Source organism: Schistocerca serialis, chromosome 1 (genome assembly GCF_023864345.2).
Source record: "Schistocerca serialis cubense isolate TAMUIC-IGC-003099 chromosome 1, iqSchSeri2.2, whole genome shotgun sequence".
NCBI lineage: Eukaryota > Metazoa > Arthropoda > Insecta > Orthoptera > Acrididae > Schistocerca > Schistocerca serialis.
Genome location: NC_064638.1, coordinates 718,122,520 through 718,150,125, shown reverse-complemented (window position 1 = coordinate 718,150,125; position 27,606 = coordinate 718,122,520). Strand labels below are relative to the sequence as shown.

General features: G+C 43.4%; 1 protein-coding gene across 4 annotated transcripts in view; it reads left to right on the top strand.

Annotated features, from left to right (window-relative positions):
- The window catches only part of LOC126481220 (proton-coupled amino acid transporter-like protein pathetic), a 322,252-nt gene that overhangs the window by 128,263 nt on the left and 166,383 nt on the right, over positions 1–27,606 (top strand). For 3 of the 4 annotated variants that reach the window (XM_050104836.1, XM_050104828.1, XM_050104844.1), the window contains one exon: positions 20,478–20,533. In XM_050104836.1, coding sequence (XP_049960793.1) covers positions 20,522–20,533 — 12 coding nt within the window. In that variant the 5' untranslated portion in view covers positions 20,478–20,521. Of the gene's footprint in view, positions 1–379; positions 452–20,477; positions 20,534–27,606 lie in introns of those variants that run through there. The other variant, XM_050104851.1, reaches the window with a different exon arrangement.

The following is a 27,606-nucleotide window of genomic DNA, read 5'->3' as shown; positions in this document are numbered from 1 at the left end:
ATGATTGTTACATTCCATCAACATTGCGGAGAAACTGGCGCACAGTCTAGATTCGATAAGTTTACGTCCCACCTACCATACTCTGATCGAGTAAATATTACCAGTAAAACTTTCTTCTACCGCTGAGATTCGAAACGGCTACCTCCAAGTCGACCAGCAGTGCTGAAACGTGCGTCAGTGTGCGCAGTTACGTAGGTCGGTACTCCTCACGGATCGATGGGTCCATCAGATTGCGTAATACGACGTTTTTAATGTAAACGACCAACGTCTTGCCCGTCAAAGGGTATCGCCAGATAGGGCAGGCTGCAGATATGGTTTCCATGGTAACAGCAGCAGATAGCCCGCGTGGCCCCGGCGCTGGCCGGCCAGTCCCCCAGGGCGGGCAGTGGCGGCTGGCGGCTGTGCAGTTTACCGCCACATCTCAGAGGCGCCGACACTCTGCCCCTCACTGGTCAGTTCTTTCGCTCTCTGTTGACTTCCAGCTGTCTGCCCTGCGAAAGCCGTTGGCCGTCATCTCCTAAATGTCGCTGACAGGGCTACTTTTTTTAAATAATATACGGGCTGTTCTAGGAGGATAGTCGATACTCAGGGATATGACAGGACCGATCATTCGAAGCAAAACAGTCTAGTAAATATGGCTTCTAAAATACATACCTTAAACGCTACAGTATCTTCGATACTGTGAAACAAATCTCTTCAACTGTAATCTCTTTGCTTTCAATATTTTGGGAGAAGGGAGTACGGACAAAAACAAGGAAAAAATGTCCAATAAACATGGGCTGTATAGCCCATATTTTAAGAGCTACGGCCACTTCTTCACTAGAGGAAACGTGTTTCGCAGTAGGAAAGACGAACAACTGCTCATATCTCTTAATGTATGCATATCAGAGCTCATGTTTACTAGAATTTTGTACTTCGAATGATCGTTCCTGCCATATCCCTGAATGTTGACCATTGCTCGTGGGACACCCTAAGTTTAGTCTAGCAAAGTTTCATGAAAATAAACCATCTTTTTCCATTTGTAGTGCACATTTTACTGGAACTTGCCGACACGCTTTTACTTCATTTACTGATTATTTAAGTGAACATATATAATTGTTGAAATATCGGAAGTCTATCACCTGCAGATTACAAGTGAACAACCGCGCTGTGTCAATTTCTTTTATTTTCTAAATCCAGCAGGAGCTGTCCTGAAACCGGCCGACACTTACTCAGTTGGCACACTGTATTGTAAACTGTAAGTACTGACAGTGTCGTACTTCTCCGAGTGCTCGGGTGAAAAGGAAGAGTCGTACAGCATGTTGGCTGGAAGAGTGTGGACAGTTGTTCAGCCGCTTAATCGTGAAGAATCTCTTCCTTCGGACGCAGTGGCTCTATTCCTTCTCACCGCGTTGAAGGCGAAAAGAGAGAGTGTAGGCTAAATCCATTTCTATCACCTAACACCAGCGGGCCAACCACGTCCGGTATCCACGTCCTGCGACGGATCACTTTCAACAATGAGAGTTTTGGGTGAACTTGGACACTGACGTACGATCGGATTGTCGAGAAATCTACTTCGCCATATCTCGTGCACTTGCCGGCCAAATACCAGTGTTGTTAATGTCGTCGTGGCGTCGCTACCTCCAGATCAATGATACTCCACTGCAGTGCTTTGTTTATCTAACTTAGGCGAATAATGCTTAGCAGTTCGACGGTAAAAGGTGAGTTAAAAAGCCCCGCAATTAATATAACGCCAACTACTTTCTATTTTTCTTTCTTAAAATTTTCGTACGTGATAACTATTTGTGATGTGATCACACACGTTCACGACGACTATTCAAATGATAGTTTTTGGGCACCAGCGTTAGCACCTCCTGCTGGCTTGACTAGTGTGAGGCTTTCGTTAGCCTCCAGGTCAACTAAAACTCCTATTCTTTTCTAACTGATCGCATCGCGAATTCAACTGACCCCCAAGGCCGGTGATATCGCTGCGCATACTGCATCCACGCAGATGTTCTTGTGACCTTGCTGGTGCCTTGCAGTATTAACACAACGATGATTACGACTTCAGTGAGATAACGACATTAATTCGTTTGCTTCTGACTAGCAATGATAAAGCCGTTTACATTAGTCGTCAAATACCTTTGCAAGTTGAAATTAATTCTTCTTTTCTTGCTTCAGTCGCCTAATGCTGCAACATTCGGATTTTATCACGGATTTAGCCTTATTTTTGTATTCGTTTCCCAACTTGTTCAAATTCATATTCTCTTCAAATTTCGTTACACAACGACTTCCGAATCATCCAGTTTACTACACCTGCGAGTGTGTCCTCGTTTGTACGGAGCTGCACTCATTACGTTTTTAATCGGAAAGGTCATAATGCGTTTCATGACGCTATGATAACTTATCATTGCACTCTAAGGGCCAATCAGGCCGTTTAGCTACAGGGAAACATTAGTATAACCCATTCTTACTTTCGGGAGAAACAAGACGAAACGAACTCTGTAGGTTCATCTTGTCAAGCAGCATAGAGTTACTGGTGTTGGAAACGAAGGTACTGTCACCATTACAAGAGCCTTTCGGTAATAACTGGATGTAATTCCAACTGTGGAAAGCCTTCTTCCTGCTCGCATTTATCAACAGATGCGAAATTCGTGCACTCGTTGCTTCCGACACTGCAGCGACAAACTTTCTAAACTATTATGAGCGGACTGTGTCAATAGTTATACACTCATGTTCAGAAAAAAAACAGAACACCTTGAACGACTGGAGATAGGGCGTTCACATTTACAGGAATGTACATTAGCATGTTGTGCAGAAATGATTAGCACTTCAGTCACCGCGCTTCAGCATGTGTCCTGTTACCTAGTAAGCACAGGGTCCGCCATGGGTCCTGACAACTTGTTCCACGCGTGATGGCGACGACGCGTATAAGGTTCGAATAGCTCCCTGTCGTATAGCCATCCTTGCCGCATTTACCTGGTTCCAAACTTTATCTGTGGTGGTTGGCACTGGGTCACAGCGTCGCACCTGTCATTTCACCATATCCCACACATTATCGATCGGCGACATGCGTAGTGATCTGGCGTGTTCGTACAGCAACATGTGGTCGTGCATTGTCTTGCTGAAAAATGGCGTCTGGGGTTTTGTGCAAAAAGGATATGGCTATGGGTCGCAGGATGTCATTCGCGTAGGTCATACTGGTCACAGTGCCCTGGTCTCGCACCAGCTGTGATTTGTGGTTGTACCCAATAGCACCGCGCACCATAAGGCCTCGAGTTGACACTGTGTGAGTCACTGTGGTGCCACTCCCCCTGTCGGCGTCGAACCAAAATGCGTCCATTATTTTCAGACAAACAGAACATGGATTCGTCCGAACACAGTATCTGATGCCATTCTGTCCGCAGTGACGTCATTCCATACAGCATTGCCGTCTAGCATGTTTCTATACGTTCGTCAAAGGTAGGCGGGCCCGCCCGGTTGGCTGTGCGGTCTAACGCACGGTTTTCCGGGCGTGAAGGAGCACCTGGTCCGCGGCACGAATTCGCCCGGCGGATTTGCGTCGAGGTCCGGTGAGCCGGCCAGTCTGTGGATGGTTTTTTGGCGGTTTTCCATCTGCCTCGTCAAATGCGGGCTGTTCCCTTTATTCCGCCTCAGCTACACTATCGGCGATTGCTGTGCAAACAAGTTCTCCACGTACGCGTTCACCACCATTACTCTACCACACAAACATAGTGGTTACACTCGTCTGGTGTGAGACGTTCCCTGGGGGATCCACCGGGGGCTGAACCGCACAATAACCCTGGGTTCGGTGTGGGGCGGCGGAGGGGTGAAGTGGACTGCGGTAGTCGTCGTGGGGTTGTGGACCACTGCGGCTGCGGCGGGGACGGAGCCTCTCCGTCTTTTCTAGGTCCCCGGTTAACATAACGTAACATAATATAAGGTAGGCGGAGAAGTGACTGACTCGCACCTAACCTATGCCGCAATAAACGGCGACGGACTGTCACGTCTAATAGTGTACGATGTCTTACACTGTTCCACTGTTGCACCAGAGCCAAGGAGCACGCAGATCTGTCCTGCAGTGCCATTCGGATGACGTGTCGATCTTCTCGTGGGGTGGTGCGACCTGACCCGTCTCGCACATGTTCTACGACCCTCCGCTAACCATTCTGCACACACCCGGCTGCACTGCCGAAACACTTCGTCCCACACGAGTAGCAATTTCCCGGCTGGATGCATGACATGGTGTCATGCTAACAATGCGCCCTCTTTCAAACTCACTGATTTGACGGTACGGTTCGCGCATATGTCTGCGAGGCATCCTGCGTGTCTCCTCGAGTCACATCGATCGCTTACCTTCGGTTTATAGCGACAACGAGAGCCGCAGTCACATTTTACCCCTAAGTTGGTTCAAATGGCTCTGAGCACTATGGGACTTAACTGCTGTGGTCATCAGTCCCCTAGAACTTAGAACTACTTAAACCTAACTAACCTAAGGACATCACACACATTCATGCCTGAGGCAGGATTCGAACCTGCGACCGTAGCGGTCGCGCGGTTCCAGACTGTAGCGCCTAGAACCGCATGGCCACTCCGGCCGGTCCCCTAAGTTGTGTCACGCCATAATATTGATATTGCTCTTGAACCGGCGGACCGACATGGTTCAAATGCTATTCATTTCTGCGGACCATAATAATGTACATGCCCTGTGAGTACGAACGTCCTATCCGTAGTCGTTAAAGGTGTTCGTCTTTTTCTGAACATGAGTGTATAAAGACGTAAAAATGAACACCAGGAAAAGAAGCTCAGTGTGTAGGATATGAAAAGTACATATGAAGCGCGAACCTGTTACTTCTGAACAGTCTCTTGACTTTTGCAATAGACTCACTTGGACTTTACTGTCGTCAAAGACGTTATCCACGACGATAAACAATGCGGTTGGGAGGAAGACTTACGATCGCAAGAATGTTGCCTGCATCGGCGTTCTGGATTAAATCACAAATATTTGCGTAGCATCTTACGAAGAGGGAACATGGTATCGTTATTTTTGTCCTGTCTGTTAAAATGTTGGTCAGTCATGTGTTATGCGAGTGAAGTAAGCAACGTACAGGTATAATGTCAACACGACATGCGTCGCCACTGTCGTACAAGAAAGTTTCATGATGAATACGCACGTGGATTTCCCATTTTACGCCAGCACTATACGACCATTTTTGTTGAGGTTGAGAAAAACCATAATCTTCGTTAATCTGTGACTTATTTCCAAGGACTGATACATGTTTGTTGAGGTCAACAGAATCAAAACGACTTCCGCATACAACAACTGCGCGGTGGGTGGTTTTCTCGCAAGCGCAACATACAGCAGAATACATACATCTCAGACCTGTGAAGATCACTCGGGCAAGTTATTGTGTGAATCAGCGGTTCTAAGACGTGTTCGAATGTCCAAGACATGAGATGAGTGAGGTGGTGAGAGAAGCGACTAATAAGGAAGCAAATGAGTAACTTCGTAAACTGAATTACTGCTGCAATTGAAGAGAACAGATGTAGCACGATGACGACACTTGCGATTTCATGATGCGGTAAGAAACATCGTTACCAGATGGTTGTCACAAACAAAGCTTAATACTCGTAAATATTCGATAAGCTCAATGATACTTGTTTTGAAAGAGTGTAGAAAAATAATGCATCGTATGATGGGGCATGTACAACAAATGTAATTCTTATTGCTATGTCTCCGTGTATTGTTTTTTTGTATTTTTTTGCTTTCCCTGTTTTCTTCCATTACATGGGTCAGGTGTCTGTCCCACACGTGCACTCTCCAGGCCACTTTCCGGCGTGTGGCGGAGGGCACGTATCGCACTAATACCACCCTCCCTCCCTCCTTACATTTCAATTCGCAATTGATACTCAGGAAGAAAGACTATCGATTCCCTTTTGTATGGAACCAAATTTCTTTCCTTGCAGCGTCGTGATCAGCACGTGAGATGTTATGATGGAGGAAGTAGTGCGTTTGTTGGCTCATTTTGTAATGTGTATGCTTGTAATTTTGTTAGTCTATGCGGTACACAGTGTCTTTCTCGTAAAGTGTGCCTCTGCATTTTGTTGATCATCTCAGCGACACAAATCCTTCACGAGTCGTGCAGCTCTTCTTTGAAGCACTTTTATCTCTCCATTAATGTGCACCCCGATAGCTGAATGGTCATCATGATGGACTGCCGTCCTAAGGGGCCCGGGTTCGATTCCGGGCTGGGTCGGGGATTTTCTCCGCTCATGGACTGGGTGTTGTGTTGTCTTCATCATCATTTCATCCCCATCTGGCGCGCATGTCGCCCAATGTGGCGTCGAATGTACCTGCACCAAGGTGGCCGGACCTGCCCCGTAAAGGGCCTCCCGGTCATTGACGCCAAACGTTCATTTCCATTTTCTCCATTAATCCAACTTGGTAGAGGTCCCCGGCTAGGAATAATACCCAAGAATTGTGCGTGATTCTTCCATTAAATCTGATTCTGGCACGTGCTTTCCTCGTGGCTGCACTTGTATGCACACTATCTGGTCAAAAGTATCCGGACACCCCTGTATAATGCGGAATTAACCGTTAGACGTCCCAAGAGTGGCACTCACCGGTACAAAAGAAGGCGGGAAGTACTGTGTCGTCAATAGAAAAGCAGTAAGAGCAGAATGGATAGGTCAGGAGCGCTCATTGACTTCAAACGTGAACCAGTCATTGGATGCCAGCTAGGACAATGACTGCGTAATGAATTAGAAATAATGCGGTACAGTGGTCGAACAGCTCCTCATAAGTCACAGATTTCTCCAGTCAGTACTAAACGACGGTTGAGATGATGTAAAGGGCGACGACACTGTACAGTGGGTGACTAAAAAGGAGTAGTCTGGAGTGGTGAGTCAAGCTGTACGCTGTGGTAATCCGATGAAAGGATCTGAGTTTCCCTGGAGAACGTTACCTCCCGTCGTATGTAGACCCAACAGTGAAGTACAGAGGAGACGCTATCACGGTAGAGGGTGTTTTTAGAGGTCAGGATGGGGCTCCTTATTGCTCTAAAGTAAATGCTAAATATGAAAGAATGTGAATACATTGTACAGCATCGTGCAATTCATGTAGTAGAGAAAGAGTTCTGAGACGATGACTGAGTCAGCTTGACACTGCACAAGCAGCATCTGTGAGGCAGTAGTTTGTGGACAATAATATTCCTGAAATGTTCTGGTCTGCCCGGAGTCTGCACCTGTGCCCAGTGGCCTTGGGGTGAGATAGAACGTCGATTTCGCTCCAGCATTATTGCCTTCTCTGGTTTAGGCTCTTGACAAAGAATGGGCTGCAATTCCTCCAGACATTCACACGCCTCACTGAAAGTGTTCCCAGTACAGTTGAAGCCATCATAAAGGCGCGTGGTGGACACACTCAGTGGTAAAGTACTACACCAATAGATATCTGGATGCTTTTGGTCAGGTAGTGCATTTGGCACACCTTGAATAGCGCCGGGCAGGTACTTATCGATACTAGACCTTCCTGATTGATATCTCTAATAGCAACGACGGGAACAGAGCGCTACGCTTAGAAATGTCTCTTTTTTGCGCTGCAGAATAAATTATTTCTTAGAGATGCACTGAAGGTATCGCCTCATTTTTTAAGTTTCGTAGGTGGTTTCACATACGCGCTATTGCCTTTGGTATTCTAATTCGGCCATTGACTGCAGTTAATCCGATACCTGGCTGAAGGAAAACGCCGTGCATAGTAATTCGCCATGTATTTAAAGTTTAATGAAGGTACACCAAAACATTTCTGAGTGTATGTCTAGGCCTATCACGTCAGCCAGAACACATTGGGAGCAAGCTATGTGCCAGATTGATGATGGTATGGTATGGAACTGGAGACCTAGAAACGACAGAGAGGCTTCGTCCCCGCCGTAGCCCGCAGTGGTACACAACCCCACAACAGGCTACAGCAGTCCACTCACACCACCGCCGCCGCACACCGAACCCAGGGTTATTGTATGGTTCGGCCCTCAGTGGATACGGATTCGTGCCGAGGACTGGCATGCCTTCCTGCCCGGAAAGCAGTGCGTTAGATCGCACGGCTAACCGTGCGGGCTGATTGATGATACACTTACTACATTTAACAAATGCCGGACATATAACTTCTGAATCACTGCCGTTTAAAAAGACATACCGCACTGTGTTAAAGAAATATGAATAGTGCAAAAGAATATCAGAACTATCTATTTTTAACAGAAGGTGGCATTTGCCTCTTCTGCTGTATTTATTTTATTGGTACAGAGTAGTTTTTAGACCATTTCAACGGATTTTCTGTATAAACATTACCACAGCGGGTAGAAATGCAATTATATGACTGTAACTTATCAGAAAGATAATTACCTGCAGTATAAATTTGCATTAAAATTGCCGGCCGCGGTGGTCTCGCGGTTCTAGGCGCGCAGTCAAGAACCGTGCGACTGCTACGGTCGCAGGTTCGAATCATGCCTCGGGCATGGATGTGTGTGATGTCCTTAGGTTAGTTAGGTTTAAGTAGTTCTAAGTTCTAGTGGACTGATGACCACAGCAGTTGAGTCCCATAGTGCTCAGAGCCATTTGAATCAATTTTTTGCATTAAAATTGCACCGCCTTTAAATTTACGTGTTCTGTTCCTTTTGGTTCACACATTTGCTCTGTCATTACCGTCTCATAGATGCAAAAAGTTTTCTTAAATACAAAACAGAATAGGGGAAGACAGGGGAGGGGAGGAGAGTTGATTAAGATTTTAGCTGCCACATTTCTGGTGGCGGCAATCAAGATATAAATGAATTCGAGTGATAAAATATTTAGAGCTATTATCTTAGTTTTCTGTGGCGCTCTTCAGTAATTGAGTGAGAAGATTACGACACAAGTTGCGTTCGTTTGAACTTTTCATATATGATCTGTACTTTTTTGGAGAGGAAAAGGCGTTCGTGTTTCCCTGCTCTTGTACGTGCCAGATAACCGGCACTGAACAGCTTGATAAGCCGGTATCTCCGGCGATAACATTTCATTTCGTCGTTTTCATGGTCATTCGTGTGCCGGACCTAAAAATGAAACGATAAAATAGTGCAAGGTTATTTTTTCTGCAGTCAATCCGTTTATTCATAGAGCATGCGACATATTCGGATTGCGTGAATTATTCAATTCTCAAGTTCATACTTTAAGGTATTATAGCCTGCATGTTACATTTACGCACACAATTGGCTATGAGATTGTTTCATAGCAAAACGTAAATATTCCCGCAAACGCACAAACACACACACACACACACACACACACACACACACACACACACACACACACGCTCGCGCTCGAGGTCTTTTGTCCAGAATTATTTTAGTGTTTTTACAAAGTTACTTCCCAAGGTCCGTAAACAGAAAGGAAACATAATTGCCTGGAAGTACTTGCTTTTGGTCGCTTAACACTATTTATTTTAGAAAATCCACAACTTGAAGACGACAATGATGTCTTTAAAAACGTTTTCTATGACTATGAACCCCAGCCACCAAAAAAAGTAATTAAACGTACTAGATCAGACAAAGTATCACTGAGCAGTAAGTTCAGTACCGGAACTAAGAAGCTTATTAGAAAATGGTTCAAACGGCTCTGAGCACTTTGGGACTTAACTTCTGAGGTCATCAGTCCCCCAGAACTTAGAACTATTTAAACCTAATTAACCTAAGGACATCACACACATCCATGCCCGAGGCAGGATTCGAACCTGCGACCGTAGCGGTCACGCGGTTCCCGACTGTAGCGCCTAGAACCACTCGACCACACCGGCCGGCAACTTATTAGGTTGTGAGATCTACTCTTATCCTCTTGAGAGATAAGCTTCTACCTTCTGGAATTACAACTAGTCATTTGTACCTTTTTGTCGCTATGAAGATGTTTACCGAACAAAAATTCCTCCGTATGCTCAAACATAAGGAAATTGTTAGTGAGAAGGTCATTGCTACTGTAAAACAAATGATCAGCCACTTTCCAGTACAACTGCTGCAGAAAATGTGTTGTGCGCTGTGGCCTATCTGATTTCTGCAAGAAATATTTGCTGGCTTCCGTCACCACAAGGCCGCGGTTCTCCAGAATACTCTACCATACCTGCTCTTTGACCACCTCATTCATAAAAGACGGATATTGTGAGGGTATGAGATTTTCCAGATATTTTGTAGCTAAAGTCTTTGGAAATAATTCATTTAGTTGATTGAAGTTGAGGTCTCATACGAATTCTGAATATAACTGAACGACCTTTATTAGCAGAAGATATTTTCGTTTGCAGTTTGTTAAAAATGAGTTGTACCTAAATGATTAACCTCTGAACAGGTTTTGTAATTAAAAGCATAATAAAAGTCTTCCCATAAATCGGAGTTGATGAGTCCTGGTTTCAGCGGAAATTGAGTTCCTCTACAGACATAAGAAGAATTATCAGAGTCGGAGGTTCGCAGACTTCTTGAAGCTGAAGGCGAGCGACGAGGTAATTTATAAATTAACTCAACCCTCGCAACATCCGTTGTACTCTTTGGCACACGCTATTTTACGCTATTCAGAAAATTGTCTGCACTATTAAGGGATTGTGAGGTTTTTCTGTTTGAGTACACCCCTTCCACCTCTTGGACAGATCTGATATAGAATTTCGATCGGTGATATGTTCCTCACTGGGGAAAGCTTTATCGCTTATTTAATCTTGCAATTACTGAGAGAAAGAATAAAGGTCAGTGTTACCAGCTGCTCCTATGGCGATAATGAGAAAAATCCAGAAGTGCCAACTGTTTCTGTGATAGCCGCATGGTCGGCCGCGGTGGCCGTGCGGTTCTAGGCGCTCCAGTCCGCAGCCGCGCTGCTGCTACGGTCGCAGGCTCGAATCCTGCCTCGGGCATGGCGGCAGCGCGTTGGGCCATCGATTCGACGAGTCATCCAAAGTGTTGTCGAATCATCCTGGCCCGTGACTGCTCAACCGGTCCCACAACTCACGAAGATTGTGTTAGCTGAGTCTCCAGCCACCTCTTGGTAGAACAACATAATAATAAATGAAAATCACTATACAGCGTCTGCTCTACAGGATCAAATTATTCAGGTTAACCGGTTTTCGGCTTACAAGGCCATCAGACTTTATCTGAGAATCGTCGTCAAATAAAGTACAATGTTTGTAAATAATACTGGAAAAAATGTTACTCGCCTAGACTGAGGCACAAACACACAATAAACGTCATCTTCGACAGTGCGGTGGTAATATAATTGTTTACTTTTTAAATTGTGTTACGACCACACTGTCAAAGGGACATTTAGTGTGTGTTTGTGTCTCAGTCTAGAAGAGTGACATATTTTTCCAGTCTTCTTTACAAACATTGTAATTTCTTTGACAACGATTGCCTTTTAAGGTCTGATGATGGCCTTGGAAGCCGAAAACCGGTTAATCTGAGTAATAACATACGCAGTATAGTGCTTTTCATTTTATAACCGAGGCTGATTAGAGTCGAGTCCGAGCAGCGTACATCTCTCTCGATACCGTCCCAGGTATATTCAACAGAATCTTAAGAGAAGCATTGTTACAACGACGCAGTCTTTGTTTTGGTACCTTCAGAGGGTCAGAGTTGCGTCGACGCTTGGGGCACCTCAAGGGAGTCCACCTATGAAGAGTTTCTGGAATAATTACGACACAATTCGCGACCGATGGGGCGTTGAAATGTCCTGATTATGTAGAGGTCTCCTGAAGGGTGCCGCAGAGGAGCAAACGGATCCATAGGGCCGGATACGTTCCTGTGCCGCTCACCGATCAGGGGCGGTGGCGGACGTAACGGAGGCCCCATTTCATCGTCTGTAAACATTCCCCAAATTACCTCTCCGCCTGCTTGAATAGTGCCTAGTTGGAAAGTGTGACGCATAGACTGATTTAGTTTTTGATGTGCTTGGGCCGTGCCATCAGCATTTGTGGATATGTAACGTGACTCTCCATACTTCGGGCGGTGTTCCTACAGTCGTGCTAAAGTCAGTACCCTGTGAAACGAGACAGACAGGCACACGTATGGAGCGGTGACTTCTGAACCCACAGTGAGGAGCTGTTTCTGGGTGGCATGGTTGTTGTCCGACACTGAATTTTCAAGTGTTTTGTTATACTGTCGCTAGTCTATCGGCCGCCACAGTTCGCCATAATCGACGGCGCACCTGTCGTCAACACGTTCGTACTATTGACACTGGAGATATCTAGAAAGATAGGAGAGGGGATGGCCATGCTTTATGAAACCAAAGTATTCTTGGTAGGCGCTTCACATCATGGCATTTGAAAAGACAAGTACTTCCAATATCTCAGCGATGCGGTGATATCACACGTTATTACCCATCATGTACACAACTGTCGCACCGACGACCCGTATGAGTGTGAAGACATCCCAGTCGTGAAACCCGAAACTGGCAATTTACTGTGGCAGCAAGGGAGCTCTCTTCGTCTAACGCAACAGCTATCTCCAACTCAGTTAAGAACATGTTTCCAATTGGAGCCCTTATGTCACTGTCACTTTACTGGGACCTGGCTGAAAAGAACACAATTGTTCAACTCTTCTCACTACCGTCGAATGAGCAACGAATAGTGCAAATATTGATAAGTATTTATATCGGGGTGCCAACAGGTAAGTATTACAAAGAAACTGAAACGGGAAGTGATGATCTGTGAAAGTCTTTGGCTCCCAAAGCGTCTGAGAGCCTTGACTTCTTACTGGAAACCGATGCTCTCAGTATGTGGCTCAAATATCATTCCCTTTTGTTACTAACAATGTCGCTACTGGCCTTTCCTTACAGAGAATCTGGTCACGAGTTTCTACTTTCATTCACAGTTTTAAGAATAAAAGGTATGTAGTAGGTTACACGAAACAAATACAAAAAGAAAAAAATCCCGTACCTCTCATCAGCGCTGCACAGGCAGAGATTTTGCACTCGTCACTGATGCGATACAGCTTACGTGTACGTTTCTATCTTATCAGGCTTGTCCGACATGACAGATGAGCGTATTTAGATTCGAGTTACATGGAAGTGCTCCACAAAAAGCCGCAATAAAAGGGTCCTCTAGCGTAATGAATACAAATCACCTTATCAGCAAAATCACGTGGTCGTATGTAGTAAGAACAACTTTTATACAGAATGATTCCGAATTGCTACAAGCACCCGGCATTTTTTTAAGGTCTTATGACTGCAGAGTATGTGTTTATAAACAGCGCTAGAGTAGCAGATAACTCCAAGATGCAGAAAGATTGCATTGTCAGGTGCATTTAATACAGCTGGACGGATACTTTATTTCTCAGATACAATATTAAGAGCAAAATGCTCTACATTCGGGGTAAATAGTGCTTAGTTTGTAAATAGCAGTTTCCATATTGAAATATGACAGTATATTAATATGAATAAGACATATCTTTCAAGAAGACAAATCTCAATGAAATACTCCAAAATATGCAACTAATCAAAGTCGTAATTTGTTTTAATGGATTTTTCAGAGCTTAGCGGTTTCAAGTAGAGTGACTGACTTGTTCTGCAAATTGAGTACTATATTCTGTTCCTTGCGTCATTAGCTGTCTTCCCCGTTCACTACGTCTAGTGTAACCTCTGTGTGCCAGTCCCTAATGTCGTTAAATATGAATAGCTTATTTAACTCTTCTATTCTTAATCGTATTCCCCAAATTGTTTTGCCGGCCGCGGTGGTCTAGTGGTTCTAGGCGCGCAGTCCGGAACCGCGGGACTGCTACGGTCGCAGGTTCGAATCCTGCCATGGGCATGGATGTGTGTGATGTCCTTAGGTTAGTTAGGTTTAAGTAGTTCTAAGTTCTAGGGGACTGATGACCACAGAAGTTAAGTTCCATAGTGCTCAGAGCCATTTTAACCATTTGAACCCAAATTGTTTAATCGTTAATTTTGTGCTGGCTTTTGTGCGGCTCTTCATAGTCTCTCGGCCTATACAAAAAACCTTCAAATTTCTTCTATAACGCCTTGTTTGCTTCAGTTCTTCCACGTCTTACAATCCCACAGCTCACATCTCACTACCGTACAACGTTACACTCAGACTATAATTTTAAAAGAAGTTTCTAGTTCCTAGACCACTACTTTGAAAGTCAGTATGCATCTTTTAGTTCAATATTAACTTCGATGCGTGTACCTAACAAGCGAATTGTTGCAGTGGCTAAGCCTCGTATAGAAAGGCTACGAAGGATTAGTCTGGTTTTCCGCATTGTTTCTTACGGTCTGGGCCGAAGCTGCCGAGCGAGGTTCTCAGCAGTTAAGAGGACCAGAGTGCAAATCTTCGTCCAGCCATCTAGATCCAGGTTTCCTGCGGTTTCTCTAAAATCACGTAGGTGAATAGGGCGATAACTTGGACAGTTCCTCAAATAAAGTTGCTGATGGTATATTCCCTGTCGCTGCGTAATACGAACTTATTCCCCGTCTCTAATAACCTCGACGTAGAGGCAGTCCAGTCTTCAACACTCCTTTTGCTGTTGTAGTTGTTTACGTTACTGCACATCTCTCACATTGTCTCCATCATCAAGATACGTAAACAAAGGGTCAATAAAGAAGTATAACAAATCAGTCGATGATAAGAATTTTTCTACTTTGTGAATTGATGTCAGCTTCATTAACACAGTCTGTAGTATAATACTGCTCGTATGTTCGAAGTTTTTATTTTGGTTTTGCTTTCGGAGACTACTGTAGAAAGCTGAAATCCAAATGTTTATAATATTATATTTAAACAACAAAACCGCTATAGTGATAGATGGCAATGCAGCGTATATAGGTCTTAGGCTTATGTAAAGATTCGCGGGTGCGCACCGTACCGTTATTGTGTGTGTGTGTGTGTGTATGTGTGTGTGTGTGTGTGTGTGTGTGGATGGGTGATCGGGTGGTTTGATGGGAGGAAGAGGTTGGTTCACACTTGCGTGTGTTTTGTATGATTAGAGTATCTTTCTTATTTTCTCTGTAATACACGGTACCATACCGTTGTGTCGTCCATTTTCGTCTGTGATTTGGAAACTGCGACTGTTCCTAATATGAAAGATTGGTTGAAACGGTTTTCTGTACCAGGCGCTTCTATTTTATCCCATTACGTGTTTGAATCTCAGGACTGTTTTTTATTTTGTTCCGAGTTTCTATGGTACTGAGTGATACAAATGTGTATTTATAATGGCGCTCCAGTTTTCTTTCGCCAGAACATCTTCGAAACGAAGATTAAGAGAGATAATTGGCTACATTCAGTAAAATGAATTGTAATGTAATGCATGATCCACTTGAAGATGAGGGCGTAAGCCCTCGTAACGCGTCATGGAAGAAATTAAAAGTGATTGAATCAGATAATTCCTTTAACTTGTCTTTTACACAGTACTGTCATAATAAGTGTACATTTAGGCTTCCAAACTTATTCAGACTGCTACCTCTATTTTCTGTCACCTTTACTGACACAAAATTACGTCATTAGGCTAATATGACTTGATAAGCTGTAACAGATGCACGTAATAATCACCTTGCACAAAAATGAAACAGAAGCAATCCGGCTATAAGATATCATCTTCATTATATTGTGAAGAATATACGTGTGTCAAGTCTGCAGCAAAGAAAAAATAAGGAAGGAAAACTTGGCTCTCTTCAAACCAGCATCAGATGCTGATTCTGGAACCACAATATAGTATATCTGCAAATGAGTATGATTATGTAAACGTTCCTCCTGTTATTTGGATGACTTTATCTGACAATTTACGTTAGTATGTGTGCCCTAAAGGCGTGGCGTAACTGCATAATGTAGAACACGCAATCCCCAAGAGCTAGGTTCAGATGTTGGTCGAGCAATTTAGTTATCCAGAATTCACTAAATCACTTCAGGCGTATGCCGGAATTATTGTTTCAACAATGTGGCGCAGGGTTTGAGATACTGACACACAGTGTGGTTTTCCAGACTCAGCTCAGGCGAATGGAATATTGATTTCCTCGAAACGGCCTCGACCTAAAGCCTTCCCCATCCTTAACTAGTCCTAGCTTGTGCTTCCTTTCCTAATGACCTTAGTATTGATAACACGTAAGCCTCCAATATTCCTTTCATTTGTCAATACTGAACTTATTGAATAAAGATGTCTCATTAAAAACTGGTTCCGTTACTCCCAGCCCAGAGGAAACGATGTTCGTTTGTACGCAAAAAATGATGGTGTTTGTTGCGCTTAAAATGGTGACCACTTAATGCGGCTTTTGAATCAATCTCAGCTACATGCTGTCCTTAGCTTACATTTTTCATCAAGTACAAAATGGTACTTTTTTTCTCACCACAGCTATTTGTATCGTCATAAACAGTGTCATGACTAAGACCGATTTAGTATATAAACATACATTTCCAAATATGTTAACGTTAATAAGACTATCAACGTATCTTTCCTGCGACTAAACTTAAAGTTGTCCTCAAGCCAAACGTTGGTTTGAACACCACATTACTTCACTTGGCATTTTCCTGTTGGAGGTGGCATGTCCTTGGCTTCACGCAACCCTTCCGCTCCATACCTACCACCCACGCAGTTAAATTATAATTTAGTGTGGTCTCCGAATCAGGTTGAAACTCGTAACTTCTTACCAAAAAACAAAAGTTTTAAAGTAATCGGAAGTTAGTTGCCTAAATAGTCACAAAGTCCTGAACTTATATAAGTAAAATGCTTTAATATCCGGACTGACTAATGGGTGCTACTGTAAAACCGTATGCTCCAGATTTCCACAATTTCCTATGTCTGTTGGTTTACTAAAGGAACCCAAGAGAATTCCGAAGCATATACATCTACATCTGCATTTATACTCCACAAGCCACCCAACGGTGTGTGGCAGAGGGCACTTTACGTGCCACTGTCATTACCTCCCTTTCCTGTTCCAGTCGCGTATGGTTCGCGGGAAGAACGACTGTCTGAAAGCCTCCGTGCGCGCTCTGATCTCTCTAATTTCACATTCGTGATCTCCTCGGGAGGTATAAGTAGGGGGAAGCAATATATTCGATACCTCATCCAGAAACGCACCCTCTCGAAACCTGGCGAGCAAGCTACACCGCGATGCAGAGCGCCTCTCTTGCGGAGTCTGCCACTTGAGTTTGCTAAACATCTCCGTAACGCTATCACGGTTGCCAAATAACCCTGTGACGAAACGCGCCGCTCTTCTTTGGATCTTCTCTATCTCCTCCGTCAACCCGATCTGGTACGGATCCCACACTGATGAGCAATACTCAAGTATAGGTCGAACGAGTGTTTTGTAAGCCACCTCCTTTGTTGATGGACTACGAGGGCAGTTCAATAAGTAATGCAACACATTTTTTTTCTCGGACAATTTTGGTTGAAAAAACCGGAAATTTCTTGTGGAATATTTTCAAACATTCCCGCTTCGTCTCGTATAGTTTCATTGACTTCCGACAGGTGGCAGCGCTGTACGGAGATGTTAAAATGGCGTCTGTAACGGATGTGCGTTGCAAACAACGGGCAGTGATCGAGTTTCTTTTGGCGGAAAACCAGGGCATCTCAGATATTCATAGGCGCTTGCAGAATGTCTACGGTGATCTGGCAGTGGACAAAAGCACGGTGAGTCGTTGGGCAAAGCGTGTGTCATCATCGCCGCAAGGTCAAGCAAGACTGTCTGATCTCCCGCGTGCGGGCCGGCCGTGCACAGCTGTGACTCCTGCAATGGCGGAGCGTGCGAACACACTCGTTCGAGATGATCGACGGATCACCATCAAACAACTCAGTGCTCAACTTGACATCTCTGTTGGTAGTGCTGTCACAATTGTTCACCAGTTGGGATATTCAAAGGTTTGTTCCCGCTGGGTCCCTCGTTGTCTAACCGAACACCATAAAGAGCAAAGGAGAACCATCTGTGCGGAATTGCATGCTCGTCATGTGGCTGAGGGTGACAATTTCTTGTCAAAGATTGTTACAGGCGATGAAACATGGGTTCATCACTTCGAACCTGAAATAAAACGGCAATCAATGGAGTGGCGCCACACCCACTCCCCTACCAAGAAAAAGTTTAAAGCCATACCCTCAGCCGGTAAAGTCATGGTTACAGTCTTCTGGGACGCTGAAGGGGTTATTCTGTTCGATGTCCTTCCCCATGGTCAAACGATCAACTCCGAAGTGTATTGTGCTACTCTTCAGAAACTGAAGAAACGACTTCAGCGTGTTCGTAGGCACAAAAATCTGAACGAACTTCTCCTTCTTCATGACAACGCAAGACCTCACACAAGTCTTCGCACCCGAGAGGAGCTCACAAAACTTCAGTGGACTATTCTTCCTCATGCACCCTACAGCCCCGATCTCGCACCGTCGGATTTCCATACGTTTGGCCCAATGAAGGACGCAATCCGTGGGAGGCACTACGCGGATGATGAAGAAGTTATTGATGCAGTACGACGTTGGCTCCGACATCGACCAGTGGAATGGTACCGTGCAGGCATACAGGCCCTCATTTCAAGGTGGCGTAAGGCCGTAGCATTGAATGGAGATTACGTTGAAAAATAGTGTTGTGTAGCTAAAAGATTGGGGAATAACCTGGTGTATTTCAATGCTGCATAAAACAACCCCTGTTTCAGAAAAAAATGTGTTGCATTACTTATTGAACTGCCCTCGTACATTTTCTAAGGACTCTCCCAATGAATCTCAACCTGGTACCCGCTTTACCAACAATTAATTTTATATGATCGTTCCACTTCAAATCGTTCCGCACGCATACTCCCAGATATTTTACAGAAGTAACTGCTACCAGTGTTTGTTCCGCTATCATATAATCATACAATAAAGGATCCTTCTTTCTATGTATTCGCAATATATTACATTTGTCTATGTTAAGGGTCAGTTGCCACTCCCTGCACCAAGTGCCTATCCGCTGCAGATCTTCCTGCATTTCGCTACAATTTTCTAATGCTACAACTTCTCTGTATACTACAGCATCATCCGCGAAAAGCTGCATGGGACTTCCGACACTATCTACTAGGTCATTTATATATATTGTGAAAAGCAATGGTCCCATAACACTCCCCTGTGGCACGCCAGAGGTTACTTTAACGTCTGTAGACGTCTCTCCATTGATAACAACATGCTGTGTTCTGTTTGCTAAAAACTCTTCAATCCAGCCACACAGCTGGTCTGATATTCCGTAGGCTCTTACTTTGTTTATCAGGCGACAGTGCGGAACTGTATCGAACGCCTTCGGAAGTCAAGAAAAATAGCATCTACCTGGGAGCCTGTATCTAATATTTTCTGGGTCTCATGAACAAATAAAGCGAGTTGGGTCTCACACGATCGCTGTTTCCGGAATCCATGTTGATTCCTACATAGTAGATTCTGGGTTTCCAAAAACGACATGATACTATGAAACTCTACACTGCGAATGCACAATGGCACTAACGATTCATATTTCACAAATAAATCTGCGATATAAAAATTTTAATTGAGACAGAAAACTGTTGAATTAACGGAGTAAAATATAAGAAACGTGGTGCTACAGAGTAGGAACACATAATATTAATAAAAATGATGAATGAAGAATGTTTACAAAAGTTTAAACAACGAAATAATATTAGTTAGTCATTGGACTTTCCAGTTCCTTGTTAGTATCATGAAGATATTCTTTGTCGATTGATGCCGAAGTATAAAACACACTGGTTTGTACATATTTTCTTTCTTTTTTTAAAACAATTTGAACGAAAAAATCAGCTTAAAAGAGGGTATATTTTTTAGTACTTTTACAAAGGTCATTCAGCGAAAGCAGAAAAAAACTGCAAAATCTTTAATGTGGTTTGCAAATGAAACACACGTATGTCCCCATATTCTGCCGCTGACACAAACTAGCACTTGTGCCTGTAGTATACTCGTTATATTACACTAGCGCTGTGAATAAAATCTGTATTCCGGAGTAACGCAGACTTCATTGCTGTTTCTTGGTCTTAGCTGTGAATCTTCGAACCACGTCATGGCTCCTTTGTCGAGTTAATCTAGGTAATAACGTTTCAGCCCGATATTTCAGTAGTTTTGTGTGTTGGTGGTGTAATACATGTGTCAGCGTTGGTGTCATAAGTTCATCAGTGATAGATCTAAAGTTTTTTTTTGGGGGGGGGGGGGGGGGGGAGGGAATATGAGTGTTAATGATTAGGCTAATTGTTCCTTGGAATGCATTTATGTTACACCCATTATTCATGCTAGTAACATCCGCTTACGAGACAGAACTCAATATATTCTGAGACCACAATAGATTCCAATGATGGAATTCAAAACTGTGTTCCATCTTCCCCGTGTTGCGGTTCACACACTCTGTTGCGGAAATACTTAAAAAGCAGAGAAAATAAATGACCTTCGCAAATATCACGTACCTTTCGGTTCACATGTCTTTCAACAGCTTTCTCAATGTTATCTGCTAGATATAATTGATAATTAGTTAATTTCCTAAACCAATAACTAACATTATTCTTCTTCCTATTTCAGAACCTGTAATTCATCACTGAAGGTCATTTGAACACCGCTTCAGCATGGACAAAGAGGTGAGTTTGTATTTGTTACATTATCCAACATCCATGTCTATATACATACTCCACAAGCAAACGTACAGCGCGTGGTGGAGGGTACCCTGTGCCACTACAGTCATTTCCTTTCCTGTTACACTCGCAAATAGAGCGAGGGAAGAAGACTGTCTGTATGCCTCCGTAAGGGCCTATTTTCTCGTATCTTACCTTCTTGGTCCTTACTCGCTACGTACGTCGCTTGCAGTAGAATCGCTCGGCAGTCAGCTTCAAATGCCGGTTCTCTAAATTTTCTCAGCAGTGTTTCTCGAAAAGAACGTCGTTTTCCCCCCAGGGTTTCCTATCTGAGTTCCCGAAGCATCTCCGTAACACTTACATGTTGTTCGAACCTACCGGTAACAGATCCAGCAACCCGCCTCTGAATTGCTTCGATGTCTTCCTTCAAACCGACCTGGTACAGATCCCAAACATTCGAGCAGTACTCAAGAATAGGTTGCGTCAGAGTCCTATACGCGGTCTCCTTTACAGGTGAACCATTATTTCCTAAAATTCTCCCAATGAACCGAAATCGACCATTCGCCTTCCCTACCACAGTTCTCATATGCTGGTTCCATTTCATATCCTTCGTGAAACTCGGAATACTGATCTTTACTACGAGAAATGTGCTGATAGACTGAAGTTTCGAAAAAAATGAACGGCGCTGTCGACATCCAGAATATAAGAAAGAACAGAGTCCATCTCCGATTGGATGAGGACGGGAAGGGCTTCGATCGAGGTCTTATTTTAAGGGGCCATCCGGGCATTTGCCTGAAGAGACTCGGTTCAATGGCTTGATGGGATGAGTCTGTTGGACGAGAATGGAAAATTCATGGTACGACTTCGGGTTCTCTGTACGGTTCTAATCTGCCAGGAAGCCCAGTTTGTCAATTGAACACAAACAAAAGTTACCATCAGTAATATTCAACATACGTCAATTTCATTGTCGTCTTTGAATAAGACTAAAAAATCTAGTGAGACTTTTGCCAGTTCTTATTGACTCACAACGTGCACTAACTCAGATAGTAAGGTAGTGTGTAAGATGAAACTGTGGGTCGCTGTATGCAAGGCGGTACTCTTAAATTTACGTTTTTAAAACTCTTTCTTTTGCAAAACACAATGTTTTTTCCTTTGTTTAAGTCCTTACGCAAACATATTAGGACGTCTATGAGTCATCTTAGTAAGACTCGTTTTATTTCTGAAAGTACATTAATTTTAGAGATGGGATTGTACAGGCTGGACTGCATTTACGCGTTTTCTGTCTTGACAGTATGTCATGTTTTCCGTGGTGGTTTTTTTGTGGGTTATAATTATATTCACTGTTTTCAACACTTTTTGCTTTAAACTCATCTGATATCCCAAGTTTATATACAGGAAAACGATATTTAGCACAATTTGTCTTCCCACTTATGTTAACCGCTGAAGATTACACGTAGATGTCCATACATTTTTATATTTATATTTAGATTACTAGCCTTTTCCCCATTGCTTTGCCCATACATGCGTTTGAGACATATATTGAATACACCTCCTCGTCCCCCTGTCTGTGTCTATCTCTTCCTCCCTCTGTCTGACCACCTCATCCTCCCAGCTTTCTCTGTCTCCTCCTCCTCCTCACTCTCTCTGGCTCTTCATTTATTTATTTATTTACACGTCTAGTTCCGTAGGACCAAATTGAGGAGCAAATCTTCAAGGTCATGGAACGTGTCAGTACATGAAATTACAAAAAAGTAAAAACAGATAAAATAAAATCTTTACGAACCAAAAAGAAGTCAAGCCATAAGTAAACACAATCAACAATATAACATAAGAATCAAGTTAATTTTTCAAGGAATTCCTCGACAGAATAGATAGAGTGACTCATGACGAAACTCTTCAGTTTCCATTTGAAAGCGCATGAATTACTGCAAAGTTTTTTGAATTCTTGTGGTAGCTTATTGAAAATGGATGCAGCAGTGTACTGCACATCTTTCTGCAGCACAAGAGTTAAGGAAGTGCGATCCAAATGCAGATTGGATTTCTGCTGAGAATTAACTGAGTGAAAGCTGCTAATTCTTGGGAATGAGCTGATATTCTTAACAAGAAACGACATTAAAGAATATATATATATTGAGAAGCCAATATCAAAATACCCTGGGGTCGACAAGAGGTTCGCGAACTTACACCATTTATTGCCCGAACTGCCCGTTTCTGAGCCAAAAATATCCTTTTCGAATGGGAAGAGTTACCTCAAAATATAATACCATACGACATAAGCGAATGAAAATAAGCAAAGTAGACTAATTTTCGTGTCGAACGATAACTTACTTCAGTACCGTTTGAATAGTAAAAATTGCAGCATTAAGTATTTGAACAAGATCCTGAACGTGGGCTTCCCACGACAGTTTACTATCTATCTGAAAACCTAAAAATTTCAACTGTTCAGTTTCATTAATCATTCTGTGAAATTAAAACGTCGGGTTTAGTTGAACTGTGTTTTAGAAACTGTAAAAATTGAGTCTTACCGTTATTTAGCATGAGTGGCCCCGACGCTGATCGCTGGGGCAACCCCCCCCCCCCCCCCCATTTGACCGTACCCCACTCAGACCCCACATCGCAGCCACTGTGAATAATGACCTTTTACAGTCTGTTGTTCTGTTGTTAAAGTAAGAGGTGAACCAATTGTGAGCTACTCCCCGTATCCTGTAATGGTCCAACTTCTGAAGCAATATTTTGTGGTTTACACAATCAAACGCCTTAGTTAAATCAAAAAATATGCCTAGCGTTCGAAACCTTTTGTTTATTATATCTAGTATCTCACAGAGAAAAGAGAATATAGCATTTTCAGTTGTTAAACCGCTTCTAAAGTCGAACTGTACATTTGATAGCAAATTATGTGATATAAAATGATCAATTATCCTTACAAAACAGCCTTTTGAATAACTTTAGCAAACACAGATGGCTTAGAAATAGGTCTAAATTTGTCTACATTATCCCCTTCTCCTTTTTTATAAAGCGGCTTTGCTATTGAGTACTTTAATCGTTCAGGAAACCACCCATTCTTAAAGGAAAAAATTACAAATATGTCTAAGTACAGGGCTAACAAGAGCAGTATAGTACTTTAATATTGTTCATGAGAGTCCTTAGTCCTTAGTGATTTAATTATTGACTCAATCTCCCCATTTTCAGTATCGCAGAGGCGCATTTCAGACATCAATCTCGGAAAGGCATTTTCCGAGAGAGTTGTATGATTCCTCGTAAGAACTAAATTTTTATTTAACTCACCAGAAATACTCAGAAAATGATTGTTAAATGCCGTACATATATCTGACTCAACAGAAACAGAAATATTTTTCTACGAACTGGCTTTATACCGTCCGTCGACCTTGTGCTGCTGGCCACACACTTCCTTCACAACTGACCTTATGGTCTTAATTTTCTCCTGTGAATAAGCTATTCTATTTGCGTACCACATACTCTTTGCCTTCCTAATAACATTTTTAAGCACCTTTCAATACTGTTTGTAATGGGTTACTTTAGCTTGATTGTGAGTACTTCTAACATTTTGATATAATTCCCACTTTGTTCTACATGATATCCTTATCCCACTACTCAGCCACCCAGGCAGCCTTTTATTGCTGGTATCCCATTTAGAACGTTCCAATGGAAAGTAACTCTCAAAGAGCATGAGAAATGCGTTAAGGAAAGCATTATATTTGTCATCTATGTTATCGGCACTACAAACATCCTGCCACTCTTGTTCCTTAACGAGGTTTAAAAAGCTGCCTATTGCCGTTGGATCAGCTTTCCTACATAGTTTGTAATTATCAGTGACATTTGTTTGAGTACAAAAGCCTTTTAGTGTTAAAATTTGTGCATTGCGGTCTGAAAGGACATTCATCCTCTTACTAACAGGATGCCCATTTAGTAATGGAGAATGAATAAAAATATTGTCTATTGCTGTGCTGCTGTTCCCCTGCTCCATAGTTGGAAGAAACAGTCGGTATCGGATCATATGAGTTTCGGAGATCTACCAAAATCCTTTTTCTTACGCAATCATACACAAAATTAATATTGAAGTCACCACATATAACTAATTTTTGGTACTGCCTATAAGTGAACCAAGAACCCTATCTAGCTTCAGCAGAAATCCTCTGAAGTTAGAGTTAGGGGTCCTATAAACAACAATAATTTGAAGTCTGGTTTCACTAAATTCAACTGCCCTGCACAACATTCAAATATCTATTCAGTACACTGCCATGATACGTCTATGGACTCAAACAGAATACTGTTTTTTACATTCATGGCCACTCCCCCACTCTGCAAGGAACTCTTTGAAACACAGCCAGCAAATCTGCATCCTGGTAAAGGAAGCCTCTGAATTGTCAAATTATTTAAGTGGTGCTCTGATATACCAATAATGTCAGAGTCAACATCTATAAGCAGTTCACTAACTTTATCTCTAATACTTCTTATATTTTGATGAAATATGCTAATTCCTTCTCTACTTGGTAACGTGACGTCCTCTGAAGGTGATTTCTTAGTTAGACTGACTTCCTTTAAGCAGTTATACCTATCAGCTGCCTTCAGTCTAAAAAGGGTTCAGCTCTAACGCCAACTACCACAGGAATTTTTCCTCCCCCCTCTCTTTGTCAGACTCCTCCACCCCCTTTCTCTAACCATATCTTCCTCTCCCCTTCCTCTGACCATATCCTCCTACTTCTCTCTGTTTCCATCTCTGTCTCCCCCTCTTCCTTTTCCATCTGCCCACTACGCCTCTTACCTTCCACCTTCCTCACGCCTCTCCCGCTCCTCCCCTTTCTATGTGCATTTTCTCCTCCGCCTTGCTCTGCTCACCCTGTCCTCTATCCATTTCAACCTGTCCCCAGCCAGCCTGTTCAGCACATAGTCTATATTTCAATAACGCAGGCAGATACTACTTCAACACACCTGTCATGCAGGGCAGACTTCACATCAGGGGCTTGGAAATCATTTATTTGTCGCTGATACACGGACCGTCATACAAACTAGGACGACCCTATTCAAACTCAACACGCTTGTAATGCAGAGCAGCCTATACGTGAGGCCCCAGAAAACTATGTTGCCCTAACATGTGGTCTGCCCTGGCAAGCAGCTTGAGTTGGCAGGCTGATTCTGTTCCCACACAACATGCATGACATGTAGGCAAGCATGTATGCTAGTAAATCACGTTATTGCCCATATCTCTGCCCCTATTAGAGCTAGGAGGTTACAAAACCCGCACTGCTGATACTCATGTGCCAAATTTAGTTGATATCGATCCACAGGTTTGGGAGGCGATTCCAGACATACACACATATACATTTAGATTTTATAGGTGTCCAAAATTAAAGCAACAAACGAAATTTTTCAAGGTTCCTTTCTTTGCCTCAAAACAGTATAAACAGGTGATAGTAAAGTAGAAAAAATGAAATGAACATAATCAGCTGTAACATGCATAACGGTAGACAAAAATGTTCTTCGTTTTTTCCCACCTCAACGGATTTTCACACACATTCTGACAACTGGTTGATGTGCTCAGTATGGCGTGTGGCCACCTCTGGCACTAGTACAGGCCTGACAACGACGGGACATGCATCTCATGTTGAGGCGGTAACGTCCATTCTTCCTGCAACACTGCCCGAAAGTCTTGGAGAGCGGTTGGTGGGTGCTGACGTGGTCACCCTGTCTCCCTAGTGCATACCAGACATTCTCTATGGGATTCATGTGTGCAGTATCTTCCGTTTCCAAAATAACATCAACCACCTGTGCTCTATGAGGTCAAGCATTATCGCCCATTAAAACGAAGTCTGGGCCTGCAGAACTTCGCAACAACCTTGCGTGAGATCCTAAGATCTCCTCACTGTACCTGACAGCAATTAAATCTTGCTGATCCACCCATACAACTTCATGAAGAGGCGCTCGAGTGGCCAACATAATTCCTGCCCACACCATTAGTGACCCTCCACGATATCGGTCTCCTTTCACAATGTTTGGATCCTGAAATCATGTTTCACGGGCACGGATGCGAATCCTCGAGAATCACTCTCCAGACCAAATTGGGACTCAGCCTTGAAAAGAACATTGGCCCACCATTCGACCGTCCAGGTGGCATGTTGATGGCTGCACGCTAGATGTTCCCTTCTGTGAAGACGCGCCGGAGGTAAACAACAGCAAATCTCCAACAGTAAAAGCAACTCTGCTGAAGCCTTCTGTAAACCGTTCGCCTACATACAACACATCCAGGGGATGCTGCGAGATCAGATGCCAGTTGCACTGCAGTACTAAGGCCTTGCCGTCGTGCCCTTACAGCCAAATAACGGTCCACTGTTTCTGACGTCACACGTGTTCGGCCCTGTCCTGGTCTCCAGGATACAGTTTCGGTCTCTATACACTGTCGCCTCATCCGAGAAACAGCAGAATGATTCACATTAAGCCATCGGGCAACATCAGTTTGCGACTCTCCTGCTTCTATTCTTCCTATGGCCCTCAACTGCAGATAGTCTGTAAGCATCTTCTTTGTGTCATACTGCACTGTCTGTGACTGTGTACACAGCGATTGCGAATGTGGGTTCAAAATGGCTCTGAGCACTATGGGACTTAACATCTGAGGTCATCAGTCCCCTAGAACTTAGAACTACTTAAACCTAACTAACCTAAGGACATCACACACATCCATGCCCGTGGCAGGATTCGAACCTCCGACCGTAGCGGTCGCGTGTTTCCAGACTGTAGCGCCTAGAACCGCTCGGCCACCCCGGCCGGCTGCGGATGTGGGGCTACCCTGCAAACACTACCCTGCATGATGGGTGCCTTGACGTCATTGCTGGTTGTCCGTTGATCGAAGTGCCTTCTTCTGTGCAGAAAACGATCGTAACGTCATTTATTGATGGTTTGTATGATTATATCGTGAATTAGACACAGGATAACAGTTTGTTTCTTACATAAATCTTCCTGATCTGGAGAAGATCAAGTTTTGAATATGCAAATTCCATTTGCAAACATGAAACAGCAGTAACAAAAACTTCCAACGACAGAATATTCAGTGTTTCCTACTCGTG